Source organism: Diadema antillarum, unplaced genomic scaffold (genome assembly GCF_040938485.1).
Source record: "Diadema antillarum isolate AM-2024a unplaced genomic scaffold, OU_Dant_1.0 scf00000025, whole genome shotgun sequence".
NCBI classification, from domain to species: Eukaryota; Metazoa; Echinodermata; class Echinoidea; order Diadematoida; family Diadematidae; genus Diadema; species Diadema antillarum.
In genome coordinates, this window is record NW_027270914.1 from 4,657,703 (window position 1) to 4,671,085 (window position 13,383).

General features: G+C 40.6%; 1 protein-coding gene across 1 annotated transcript; it reads left to right on the plus strand.

Moving 5' to 3' along the window:
* The first annotated feature begins 720 nt into the window (after positions 1-720).
* Positions 721-12,551, plus strand: LOC139734178 (proline-rich transmembrane protein 1-like). Its single transcript, XM_071644984.1, has 3 exons — positions 721-858; positions 6,822-6,986; positions 12,378-12,551. The coding sequence occupies exons 1-3, from the start codon at positions 721-723 to the stop codon at positions 12,549-12,551; spliced, it is 477 nt and encodes a 158-aa protein (XP_071501085.1).
* The last annotated feature ends 832 nt before the right edge of the window (positions 12,552-13,383 follow it).

Below are 13,383 nucleotides of genomic sequence, written 5' to 3' on the forward strand. Positions count from 1 at the left end.
TTTTTAACGTTTTGTCAAAACGCTTTCACAACGTCTTTTTGTGGAAGGCTTTCGACGTATTCAAAAAGTTTCAAATAGATGTTATAAAAACGTTTTTTTAACGTTTAAAAAAACAATGAAATTAATCTATACCTATAATACATCCTATTCCCATTTGATGTATTCACATTCTTTACCAGCCAATGTTGAACGCATGAAAACATGGCAACTCAAATTAAATCATACACACCTTAGTTAGGCCTATTACCATATGAAAATATCTCTTCATGTATAGACAATTTGAAATTGGATAACGTAGGTATAATTTTTAACACAGAAATTTTGAACCCGGCATAAATCTTCTATCTATTTCCACTAGTTTTGAAATCTTATATTTTCTTATTTGAGTATTCATAAAGCATGACTATTCATGGTAAAGAAACCAATGACGAACACGTAGCGGATCGTCTCCAAATTAAAACTTTTTAAAAAGTTCATGAAAGACGAAGTCGACTTAGGAGACCTGATAAAAATGTTTTGTGGACGTTCATAAACGACGGAGACGTAGCAGACAAAATCAAAACGTTTTGTAAAGTCCATTGACGTTTTTAAAACGTTTTCCAAAGAACCTGTGGTCTAGCTGCGGTAAATGCCCAACTTTGACGTTGTACGTCCATTTATACGAGGACGTGATATACCATGGTCTTCAGCAAAACTGCGCAGCCACCTCGATGTTCGATAATGATAAATGGACAAGAGCTGAAGCAGGTGTCATCTTTCAATTACCTCGGTAGCCTGCTGACTTCAGACAGCCGCTCAGAACAAGAAATCAAGCGTAGAATTGGCATTGGAAAGACAGCGTTTCAGAACATGCGCAAGGTGATGACGAACCGCACTTGTCCATCGCCACAAGGAAACGGTTCTTGAAGACATACATTATGGTCAGCTATGACATACGGCGCCGAGACATGGACAGTTAATAAGTCGATGAGACACAGAATAGAAAGTTTCGAGATGTGGTGCTACAGGCGAATGTTGAAAATATCATGGACGGAAAGAAAATCAAACACAGAAGTACTAGAAATGGTGTCGGCTGAATGTGAGCTGCTCTCGACCATCAAGAAACGCCAGATGCAGTTTTTGGGCCATGTCGTGAGGAAGAGGCAAACTGAACATCTAGTCCTGTCTGGATTTGTGAATGGGAAGAGATCACGTGGACGACAGCGACTCACTTTCCTTTCTGCAATGGCTGGATTAGTCGGCGAGAGAGGATCTACATTGCTGCATTCGTGCGACGATATCTAGGGAGATGGCGGAAACATACTGCATCAGTGATCGCCAACGGGCAGTGACGTCCATGGCAGAACAGAGAGAGAGAGTGATATACGGAACCTTAAAAAAAAAGAACGTTTAGGAAACGTTCTGAAAACGTTATGTGTTTGTTGGTATAAAGTAGAAGATGTATTTTATTATGTACACACACATTTTTGAAAACGTAGACAAAATGGTAGAGTCGGCGGTGTAATTTATGTTGCGTATTATGTAAAGAAAACAAAAAGTGGGCCGTGTTTCGGACTCTATATTAGAGTTACTAGTATGTAGGCCTACTACAACTTTTTTTTTTTCAGGCCATTGCTTTGTTACGTCATGAGACAAGCGCAGAATAATGACAGTGGTGCACGTGGGAAGCCATTCATGTCGTCACCTTTTCCAAGGTGATGCGCGCAATTAAACTCGCTCCGCGTAAACAAGACGAGACGCATACGAGAGAGAGCACGCGATGTTGCTAGTGTGTTCTTTGTTTGATGATGATAGCGAGTATTTTCTGTTGAAAATTGAAGAGCATACAACTACAAGTTGCTTTGAATTCAGCGTATAAACATCTATTTGCACGTGAATGATATTTGGTAGGCGCCTACGTGGGGGAAACCGCTTCCATACTTGGTAAGTAGCAAGGTGTAGATCTATAACAAGGTTAGTCGATAGTATTTTGTAAACACCGAATTACCTATGTATGATGACGCCCAGTAAGTCGAAGACTTGTAACATGTTATATAACGTTAGAGCCATCAAAGAATTTAATCCTGAGCCCGAGATGAGTGAAGAGTTCAATTTGATGTATCCACGGGGAGGACGGTTTATGCAATCAGGGGGGTGTTTCATAAAGCTGTCCGTAAACTTTCGAACAACTTACGAGCGACTGGTGATCAGTTCTTGTGCTAAATTAGGCCTAACAGTTAGTAATAGTATCTATGGAAATTCTAAGTAGGACCCATTAATATAGCAGTATTAGCACATCAAAACTGATTACCAGTCGCTCGTAAGTTGTTCGTAACTTTACGAGCAGCTTTATGAAACACCCCTGGATTAGACTAACGCAACTAACAATGCTAGATCTAATACATAAACGGGTTAGACCTCTCTAACGTTACTAGTCCTATTTTAACTTTGTTAGCATTACGTCTACGGTCTAACGTTAGATGCACACTTCAAATGCTGCAGGTAGGCCCTAGCCTAGGCCAGGGTAGAGTAGGCCTATAAAAGTATCAGTATCACGTCCGAGGATAGCAGTAGTAAATTGAATAGCAATATTTAGAACACCCATCTATGAATTTATGATCACTTTTCTAACGACATGTTTACTGTTAGACCATATCTACATTATCCACATACATAAACTGCCTGACAAATTGACATTTTGTACGGCACTCCGTCTCACATAGCAAAGCCAAAGTGCGACACTAACGTTAGGTTCCAGGGCCGGCGCAGCATTTTCAAAAGTGTGGGGCCCACTTCCGGGTTTCCTCAGCTAACAAGCAACAACAACAACAACAACAAAAGGGCCTCAGCTCATTCTCTCCCCTCCCATTTCCGGGTGTTATAAACAAAAAAAAATATATCTATCTATTTCTATTTTAGTGCCACTTACGTACTTCCGCCTCCGGGTTGAAAAAAGTGTGGGGGCCCAAAGTGATGACACCTTATGTACTAGTATTCCTTTGTATGGTGCACAAAAAGTGTGGGGGCCAGCCCCCACGGCCCCCACGGCTGCGCCGGCCATGGGTTCTACCAGAGTCAGCAGATTGCAACATGACGAAGCAGGTTTCAGACTGTTCCAAGTTAGACTCTTCAATGAATATCAGAAGAAAGTTCGTAATTTCTTTCACTGGCTCTATTTTTTTTCAATTGTTATAATGTTAATGTTGGGGCCAAAGATCGGCAGGATCTCTGCTAGGCAGGGCCTAGAAATAAAATCACCGGGAAGGGGGGGGGGATTTTTACTACGGTACTGCTTTAGTAAAAGTACTAAAACCTGTTAGGTCCCTAACTGTTACTGTTTAGTGTTAGTAGGGCCTAGTAGAAATCTAACAAAAGTTAGATTGGCCTCTAACTCGTAACTGTTAGTAGGTCCTACTGTTCTAAAACTCTTAACTACCTTCCACACTCTATCTAGTGTCTACCCTTGGAGAGTATCTAACGTTAGACACTATAGCCTAGGTGCTACTCTACATTACGAATCTCTGTGTTGATGTGAAAACTTTATTTGATTAGACTAACGTTATTCCTGTAGGCTGCCTTTTTCCTACATGTATAAGGCGTACCAGATACAGGTACCTAGATCTACATCTAGACCGTATGGTATAGACGTCTAACGTTAGATCTACATGACATTACATGTTCCCCCTAGCTACTAGCTGGACCGTTTCTGATGCAATGTTTGTTTGTTTGTTTGTTTTGTTTGTTTGTTTGTTTGTTTGTTTGTTTGTTTGTTTGTTTGTTTGTTTTTCCATACCCAGTCCAGGTGCAGTCGCTTTTCCCTTCCGGAGCTGCAAGGAACTTGACGACTGAGGGATATCTAGAATCTAATTTCATTACAAATCATGGTCAACGAAGGAATCAATCAGGTGCAAGTATCATTAGTAAATTATCTATTGATTATTCAAATTAGAATTCAGATAATACAATTCACAAAGAGTAGCCGATGACAACATGAGAAATGCAGACAGAAGTAGCCAGCGGTTGCACAGCTAATCTACAAAGAGCGGGTTCTTTTCATGTTCTAGGTTCTGTTTGTTTGTTTCCGGGATTCTTCACCTGAGAAGATGGCTGGGCGACAGTGGTCTTTCGTGGGGTCCTAGTATACTCGGCATGTTCCCTCGCTATATCTTTTGTTAGTCACATTAATATCACAGAAACATGCAAGTTATGCTGAGTCGAAAGGAAGGTGCATTCCAAGGTCTTTTGTTAAACATTTCAGTACTTTAGCAATGATTGACAGATGAGGTCATCTCAAGAATATTGGTTTGGAAGGATTGTTTGTGGGCGTTCCCAAGTAATCTGAAGAAAAATAGAAGAAAAAATTGTTAAAAATATATGGAATGTTTCTAGATATTCGTTTCAACGCAAAGTGATGTTGAGGGTATCTGAAATCAACACAAATCAACATGCATTTGGATTCCAGGGCCCCTTTAAGACTTTGAAGGCGTGAACTGATGCCACCTGGACAGCATCAGCACAACAGCTATTAAAAAATCCAATAATGTATTGCTTTCTTGGCTGAAATAGTTTAAGGACGTTCCTCAGTGAAAGTGAAGTCCATGTCATTTTCTTCAAACTTTCCATACCTTAACTTTGATCCATCCGACGCCCAAATATGTAAATAAAACCATAGGTTCTTGTGCTTGTTTTTCTTCTACGGGACTTTGAAGAATGTGACAATCTGAAGTCCAGTACCAAACTGATAGCGTTACAGGATCAAGACCATGATTGGCAACAAAATCTGCAATGACAAACTTAAATCCCCATACTTCTTTCAAAATCCACGTTATTCTCTCAAAATTTGCAAGAATTGCAGAGAAAGGTACCCAAAACGAGGAAAAGGTTTTAAAGTTAGGGTTTACATTCTCATTCTTGAGCAAGCAGCGCCCTCACACGGCAGAAAACACCGAAATCTCTCAAATCCTTGTCAGGGCGGTGAGTTGGCTCAGTCGGTAGCGCGTCTGCCTCACGATCACGCGGCCCGGGTTCGAATCCGAGTCTGGACTGAGCAATGTTGTGTGTAAGCATACCGTCCCCTCTAGCAAGAGGCAAAACACTGTCCCTCGGATAGGACATAAAATGGAGGTCCCGTGTATGAGAGAGTAACAACTCACGCACGTAAAAGATCCCGCTTCATTCATTCATCCAGATTCATCGCAAAGAGCAGGGTGTTTAACCCGGTGAAGTGGTCCCATCTCACATCCAACTGGACCTCATGGAAGGCCAGCTTAATAACGTAGCTGAATATGGGCTATCCAGCCATCTTCTCAGATGGAAATGAACAAACAAACAGGGACGTTTTCTGTTAGGGGTGAACTAAAGGACAAGGTTCATAAAAGTTATGCTGTACATTCAAGACCCATGTCATTTTCACGAAACATGACCAAATTGTAAAAGAAGGCTTATTAATTCCAGAAAAATAATAAAAAGTGGAGGTTCACGTGCTCCTTTTTTTGTGCTAACAGCGCCCCCATGCTACATATATCATCGTAAGTCCCCAAAATCTGGTCAGGAACCTATGCAGGGATGCCCTAACAGGGTGAGTTCATTAATCTCACGCTGTACATTTAAAACTCATGCAATTTTCACGAAACTTGACCAAACTGTAGAAGAAGGCTTTAGCGTCAATAGGCAAGGTTTGCACTTTTTCAACAGATAAAACTTCATCTGTCCATGAAACAGCAGAGTCACTGAATGGTAAATGGTTATGCTTGCAGTATACTTAGTATAACTTACTTAGTGTAATGACTTAGATTTGGACCGAATGTATTTTAAAAACGACTCTGAGTCATGCATTATGTTTTCGGTTTTTGGTTTTGTTTTGTTTTTTGTTTTGATTTTCACACTCTCTATTTAATTTCTCGCATGGTCGCCTCGTGAATTTTATCCAAGCATTCTTCTTTGCTCTTACAGCAGGATGTGTTACATTGCTATATATTACACATTCATATGTTGCTTTATTGGTGTAACATAATTTTGATGTTCTTTTTTTTTCAATTTCAGTTTCAATAGTGTATTTATTTCCTTAAAAAAAAGAATGATTCAAATGCATATGAGTCAGTTTGGCTTTCATCCAACTGAAAAGGACAGTTCATTGAAAAAAAAATGGAGAAAAACTGCTGAAGCACACTTTCCCATTTATTTTATGATCCCAAAGTTAGGAATAATGTAGAAGAATAGCTCTCTTAGATAATAGTATACAAAGCTCAAGATTGACTTGGTTGACCCTTTCCCCATTTTCTTGTCCTCACAAAAAATCAGGGTGTGTATGTGTGTGTGCGTGCGCGCGCGCGCGCGTAATGTAGACTTATTAAAAGTATGTACAAGTGGATCCGCAATTACAGATATAATGCCCTTTAAAACAAAATTACTTATATGACTTACATTGTCAGGCCATTGTCAGACATGTCGGGTGGTGATCCGATAAGTCAAGATCGTCCGATTAAAGGATCACGCGCCACATGTCTGACACTCACCTGATAGTCGACCAACCAGTTCGGATTTATCAGACTGCGATCCGATACGTTTTGATGGGTGGGCGGAAGCAATGAAGTTTAGCATAATTGATCGATATATAGTCCGGTACTGGTGCATGCGCAACATATTACCAGAATATTAATCATGACAATTGATAACGATGATATTATATGAACAAAATTATGGAATGCGAGCAAACTAGTATTTTCTGAAAAAAAAAAAATATTATGAATTCCCTACCTTTGTCGTGATGTGGAGACATTATTTAACTTTGTATACCTGTATTTTTATTTTATTTTTCCCGTTTCACCCACTTTAATTGTTAGCAGCCAATGGCTGCTCAGCCCGCGGTACCTCCCCCTCCGACCCATACAACGGTCATCGTGCGGGATGCCCAGGTGACCCCCAGTAACTATATGGTGCAGGCCATCCTCGTCACTATCTTCTGCTGTCTACCATTCGGCATCGTGGCTATCGTGAAGGCTACGGAAGTAAGTGCAGCATCGTAAAGTGGCGCTGTTGTGCAGGGGGCAATAGATTACTAATACTCTGTTATAGGGGTATTCTACTTCCAGACAGGTTCTGAGTTTGAATTCGGTGATGTGCCTATAATGGACAAGATTCCCCCCCCCCCAAACAAAAAACAAACAAACAAACAAACAAAAAACCTGCAAACAAACAAACAAACAAAAACAAAACAAAAAACTGTTTCTTTCCACGATTGTGTTCAACGTATGGGTAGACCCTATACCTCCCAAAGCCGGTACCGTAATCATGTAAAACCTAGTATAATTATAGGCTATGTTTATCTCAAACACCACACCTTCGTCGAGCACATATTTGATTGATTCAGGGTGCAGTGCTGTTTTCCTGTTTTCTTTTGTACCCCTCACTCTCTCTTTGTTTCTCTCTATCTTCCCTTCCTCCTTGTTTTTCCGTCCATTTTTTTTTTGTGTGTGTGTGTGTATCTTTCTCTTGCCCGTATCTTCTTATTTTCATTGCATCGTTTCAACATACGTTTTTCAAAGAATGCATAATTTTCCGGTTTGGAGACAATATACAAAACAATGCAAATATGCTCATCCCTTGTTTTTAAAAAGGCAGGATATTTCACTTTTCCCATACTCTACAGGTTGTGAATAGGCTACTTGATGATTATGTTGATAATACTATTTAAATCACGTGAATAATGAAATGTTTGTACAGTTGTATGATTTTGTTACCGTATGTGCATCTTATATGATTATGCGTTTCTTTACAACTGATAAGTAGTATTTTGTTATCATTTTTTGTTCATTCCTTGGAAAAAAATAAATAAAAAATGATAATAACAGTGTTGATTTTATAATCAATGTTTGTCTCTTTAGGTACGGCAACTTATGTATGTATGAATGCATTTATGTTTGCATAGATGTGTATACATTCAGGGGCGGATCCAGAAATTCCGTAAAGGGGAGGCGCCTTTACAAAATTAAAGGGGGGCGCACCCCCCCCCCCCCCCATTTTTTCTTTTTCTGCCTTTTTTTTTTTTTTTTTTTGGGGGGGGGTTTGTTTTAACGCAAAAATAAAAAATAAAGAGGGGGCGCGCGCCCGGTGCGATCCCCTCTGGATCCGCCACTGATACATTGAATGTGTCTACTCTATATCATAATTATGCTTAATCATTGTGCCAAAGAGCAAAGAACAACTGCTTTGATTGAAATTCAGAACGTTGTTTATGTGTACGGATATCCTCGGTGACAGAGAGATAAACATAGGCTCGCCTAAATCATAATGAAACATGATGAAAGAAGAATTTACTGATTATGCACGCATACTAACTAATACTGATTACCCACAGTATGATCATTTCACTTTACATTACAATGCTCCTTGCCCAACAAATGATATTAGAATATGTTGCATGAAGGTTTGCGTAAATGAGGGGCAAAGTTTGCGATTGGTAACACCATGTCTGCGTAGTCCTTGTGGGGATCGTTGCTTGGCAGAAAAAAAGCTTTTTCTCTCTCTTCTTTCTTTCTATAAAACAACAACAACTTCGAAAGAGCAGAGTTAGGAGGGAAACGACATATAGAGAGCGTGAAAAGAAACAAATACGTTTAGCACTGAGCTATATAGTCGAAGTTGCACTAGTGGAGACGGGATAAAGGGGTCAGAGAGAGTCGTAATTGAGAACATGGTGAACATTAGGTAAAAAGTTCGGACAGCGTTGGGATGAGAGTTGAAATAGACGGGAAGGGGGGGGGGTTAGAGGGAGGAGTTGACGGTTGAAAAATCATGGAGATGGGAGAGAGAAGTGAAGATTCGTGACACCATAAAAGGGGAGAGAAACGGAAGTCGGTAAACGATCTGGACCTGGTACAAGTATATGGAACGCGGAATCAAAACAGCAAAAGTGGGGTATATCGGGAAGGAAAGAGGTATCATAAAAGTCGAGGAGAGACAGGGGCGGATCCAGGAATTCTGTAAAGGGGGAGGGGTGCAACTAATATTTCTGGTGCCACTTCCGGCTTTCATTTCATTTTTTTTCTTTTGTTTTCAACGAAAAATAAAGGGGGCGTGCACCGGTTGTGCCCCCCCCCCCAAGATATATATTTTTTAAATATTTCACTCAAAGTGTGCACCAGATCGTTGAATTTCAATTCAAAATATGCAAAATCTCTCGTGCTTGGGAGGGGTGTCCCCCTCCCAAACCCCCCCCCCCCCCCTCTGTACCTCTTTCCCTAGCTAAGTACACTTTTTAGATTTACAAAATATTATGAATAATTCTGAGTGCACAAGACTTATCACTTATATTCCGAAAACTCAAGGTTCCCTCATGTATAAGGGGAATTTCCCCTTTTAATCGACACTTTCCTCCCTCAGCCCCCCCCCCCATTCTTTTTTTTTTTTTTTTTTTTGGTGATTTCCCAAATGTTGATTCCTTCAAATATGCGTATACGATAGATATCTCAATTTCAACCTTAAAAAGGCAAAAGCTCCATCGGAAGGGAAGGGTGGAGATAACACTCGCCAACGCCTTCTCCCTGCTCGCCCCCCCCCCCCCCCCCCCCCGCCATGCATAGAAGTAGACTGTGGCTATACCCAGATCGCTTTATTTCAATTCTAAAAACGCAAAAGCTCCGCGTGCGGGAGGGGGAATCCCCCTTCCCCTAAGCTCTACCTCACTAGACTTTATACATACACACAGATGGTGCACATTCGGAATAAGAGCTAAATTCCGTGATTTTAACACTTCGATGAAAAAGTATTGCACCAAAACTTTGCACCAGATCGCTGAATTTCAGGTCTGAAAACGCAAAATCACCTTCGTGTAGCAGGGGATATGCCCCTATCTACACCCTCGTGTGCATGCTTTTTCTGCTTGATTGCTGAACAGACAGCGTTCATGATATTCAGTGTAAGAATTAATACAAGAAGACTAGTGTATTTAAATTATACCATTTTATAGGCAAATTGTTCAATGATAATCTACACTAAAATATACTGCAACCATAAACAAGTGGGACTGTTTCAACTCGTTAAAACACGCAAAAACATGCATCAAATTGCACCATTTGCAACGTCAAAATGCAAAAAGTTCTCACCGTGGGAGGGGGGACACCCCCCTCCCACACCCTCCCCTCCCCCCTCTCGCTCCGCTCGCCCAGGTTCAGTCGCGTTCATGATATTCAGTGAAAAGAATTAATACAAGAAGTGTGTTTAAATTACACCATTTTATAGGCAAATTCTTCCATAATAATCTACACTAAAATATACTGCTATATACCTTAAACAAGTGGGACTGTTTCACGTCGATAAAACACGCAAAAACATGCATCAAATTGCACCATTTGCAACGTCAAAATGCAAAAAGTTCTTACCGTGGGAGGGGGGACACCCCCCACACCCTCCCCTCCCCCCTCGCTCGCTCCACTTGCTCGGGTTCAGTCGCGTTCATGATATTCAGTGAAAAGAATTAATACAAGAAGTGCATTTAGATTACACCATTTTAAAGGCAAATTGTTCCATAATAATCTACACTAAAATGTACTGCTACCTTGAACAAGTGGGACTGTTTCACGTCGATAAAACGCGCAAAAACATGCATCAAAATGCACCATTTGCAATATCAAAATGCAAAAAGTTCTTACCGTGGGATGGGGGACACCCCCCTCCCACACCCTCCCCTCCCCCCTCTCGCTCCGCTCGCCCAGGTTCAGTCGCGTTCATGATATTCAGTGAAAAGAATTAATACAAGAAGTGTGTTTAAATTACACCATTTTATAGGCAAATTCTTCCATAATAATCTACACTAAAATATACTGCTATATACCTTAAACAAGTGGGACTGTTTCACGTCGATAAAACACGCAAAAACATGCATCAAATTGCACCATTTGCAACGTCAAAATGCAAAAAGTTCTTACCGTGGGAGGGGGGACACCCCCCCCTCCCACACCCTCCCCTACCCCCTCGCTCGCTCCGCTCGCTCGGGTTCAGTCGCGTTCATGATATTTAGTGAAAAGAATTAATACAAGAAGTGTATCTAAATTATACCATTTTATAGGCAAATTGTTCAATAATAATCTACATCAAAATAAACTGCTACCATAAACAAGTGGGAGTGTTTCACGTCGATAAAACGCGCAAAAACATGCATCAAATTGCACCATTTACAACATCAAAATGCAAAAAGTTCTTACCGTGGGAGGGGGGACCTCCCTCCCACACCCTCCCCCCCTCGCTCGCTCCGCTCGCTCGGGATCGGTCGCTTCGCTCCCTCGCAGACTAACCGCCCCCCCCCCCTAAGATGAAATCCTGGCTACGCCGTTGGCCCCCCCCCCCCCCCTGGATCCGCCACTGAGAGACGAGACTATAGATTAGCACAAAGAAAAAGGAAAGAGAGAGAGGGAAAAAAAAAGAGGAATGAAAGCTAAAACAGTGATGGGGGTGAGTTGATGTTAGGAATGAATCTATAGGAGAGAGAAAAAAAAACTATTAGAGTTTACGTTATGAAAAAGGTTCCTGTGGAAGAAAGGGAAAGGAAGAGTGTAGACATGAGGGGGGAAGGCACTGACGAATAACCTGTAAAGAAACTCTAAAATATTGGTGTGTCCTGAAAAGAATGGTTCGGGGTGTAAAGAAGCATAAATAAAAGAAAGAAAAAGATACATGGAGTAGAAACAGACTACAGTATATTAAAGAGAAAGAAAGGAGTGGAATGAAAGTGACTGCAGAGAGCTAGATAAGATAGAAAAAGAGAAACTAATAGTCTCCACTATAGTGCAACTCGAACTTACAGTCTCTCCACTTGTCATCATCGTCCTTCCTTACACTATCCCTGCGCACTTCCCTCCACTACTCTCCTCTTTCTATATAGGCTCTTCCTCTGCCAAGCAACATTCCCTACAAGGACTTTGTACACGTGGCGTTAATACCACAAACATTTCTCCCTCTTAATTGTACATTTATAGACATTGAGCAAACACCGTAATTTTTAATCAAACTTGTTCAAGATACGAATTGATCTTATTTGAGTTCATTTCATTTATTTCATTTTCAGCAACAAATACCAGTACGCAAGACATATTATCTTTGAAATACAGTACCGGGTATACTTTTTCTACATACATCGAAGTGTGATATTAGCCCAAGAAATTCAGAGAGCAACAGATGCATGATATGCACCTCTTAATGAAAATGTTCATTGATTTCAGTTTCCCAAAAATTGAAAGAACAGACAACATCAAAAACAAAAACAATTGCGATGACAAGAATGCACATGATTGCTCTGTAAAATCCAGATATTATATGCATCCTCTCTAAGAGGTTGCAGTACTTTGTTATTTTAGTACGTACTCTATATTATGCAGGGCTCTGTGCATCTCTTTTATCTACAGGTCAATTCACGGTTTGCAACCGGCGACGTAGTGGGCGCTCAAGAGTCTTCTCGCTCGGCGAAGAAGTGGGCAACGATCGGTCTTATCACGGGCATCATTCTCAACCTCGCGTGGATTATCTTTGTCGTCGTCTACTACGTCGTAATCCTCGCGGCTTTCAGCCGGGCGTTTTAGTAATCAAAATGTTTTTAAAAAGCATTGCGAAAAACAATGAAATACACCTCTTTCATGGGACAGAGACATTTCTTTGCGTAGTGAGTTTGGATTGCAATCAGAGTTTTCTATCTTTTACTCATGTTCAATGACACGCATCTTGTATTTTGGGTATTTTGTTGGTTTGATAGAATGTGGCTTTGACGTGATTATGTGATAAGTATTTTGTATTCAAAGCATTGAGGAGATATGTGAGGTGGATCTGTTTTTAATTATCCGAATACTTCATGGTAATATATCACCGAAGAGGAAAAAGCCTACGAAAACTGCGTACCATTCATCATCACATTCCGTTTTCCGTGACAATACACACAAATGGAAGCCTTTTTGACTTAATCATTCGATGATACAAGCAAATAGGCATAACATATTTATTGTCTTTTGTCTCACTTATTACCAAATTTGTTGCTTACCTAGTCATATCAAAGTGTATCGCAGAGTCAATAAAGAGAATGAATTTAGCCCTCTATTAACAAGATGCCGATTGTGGATGATTGTTCGTGTCTGTTTCAAGGCAAATGACAGAAGCAGGGTGACTGTTTACTAACCATAAAACTGTCATGGAGTCTGATGGAACAAGAAATGATGAGGATTGAAAAGGAGCCATTGAACAAGGTGGGGAGAGAGAAAGAAAGAAAGAAAGATATAGAGAAATTACATGTGCAAGAGACATGGGAGAGAACAAAGAAAGAACATGAGGGAGGGGGAGGGGAGGGGACGTAATGAGAATACTATAACAATGTTCTGTGTGTGTGTGTGTGTGTGTGTGTGTTTTCGTGTGGTTACTAAGCCT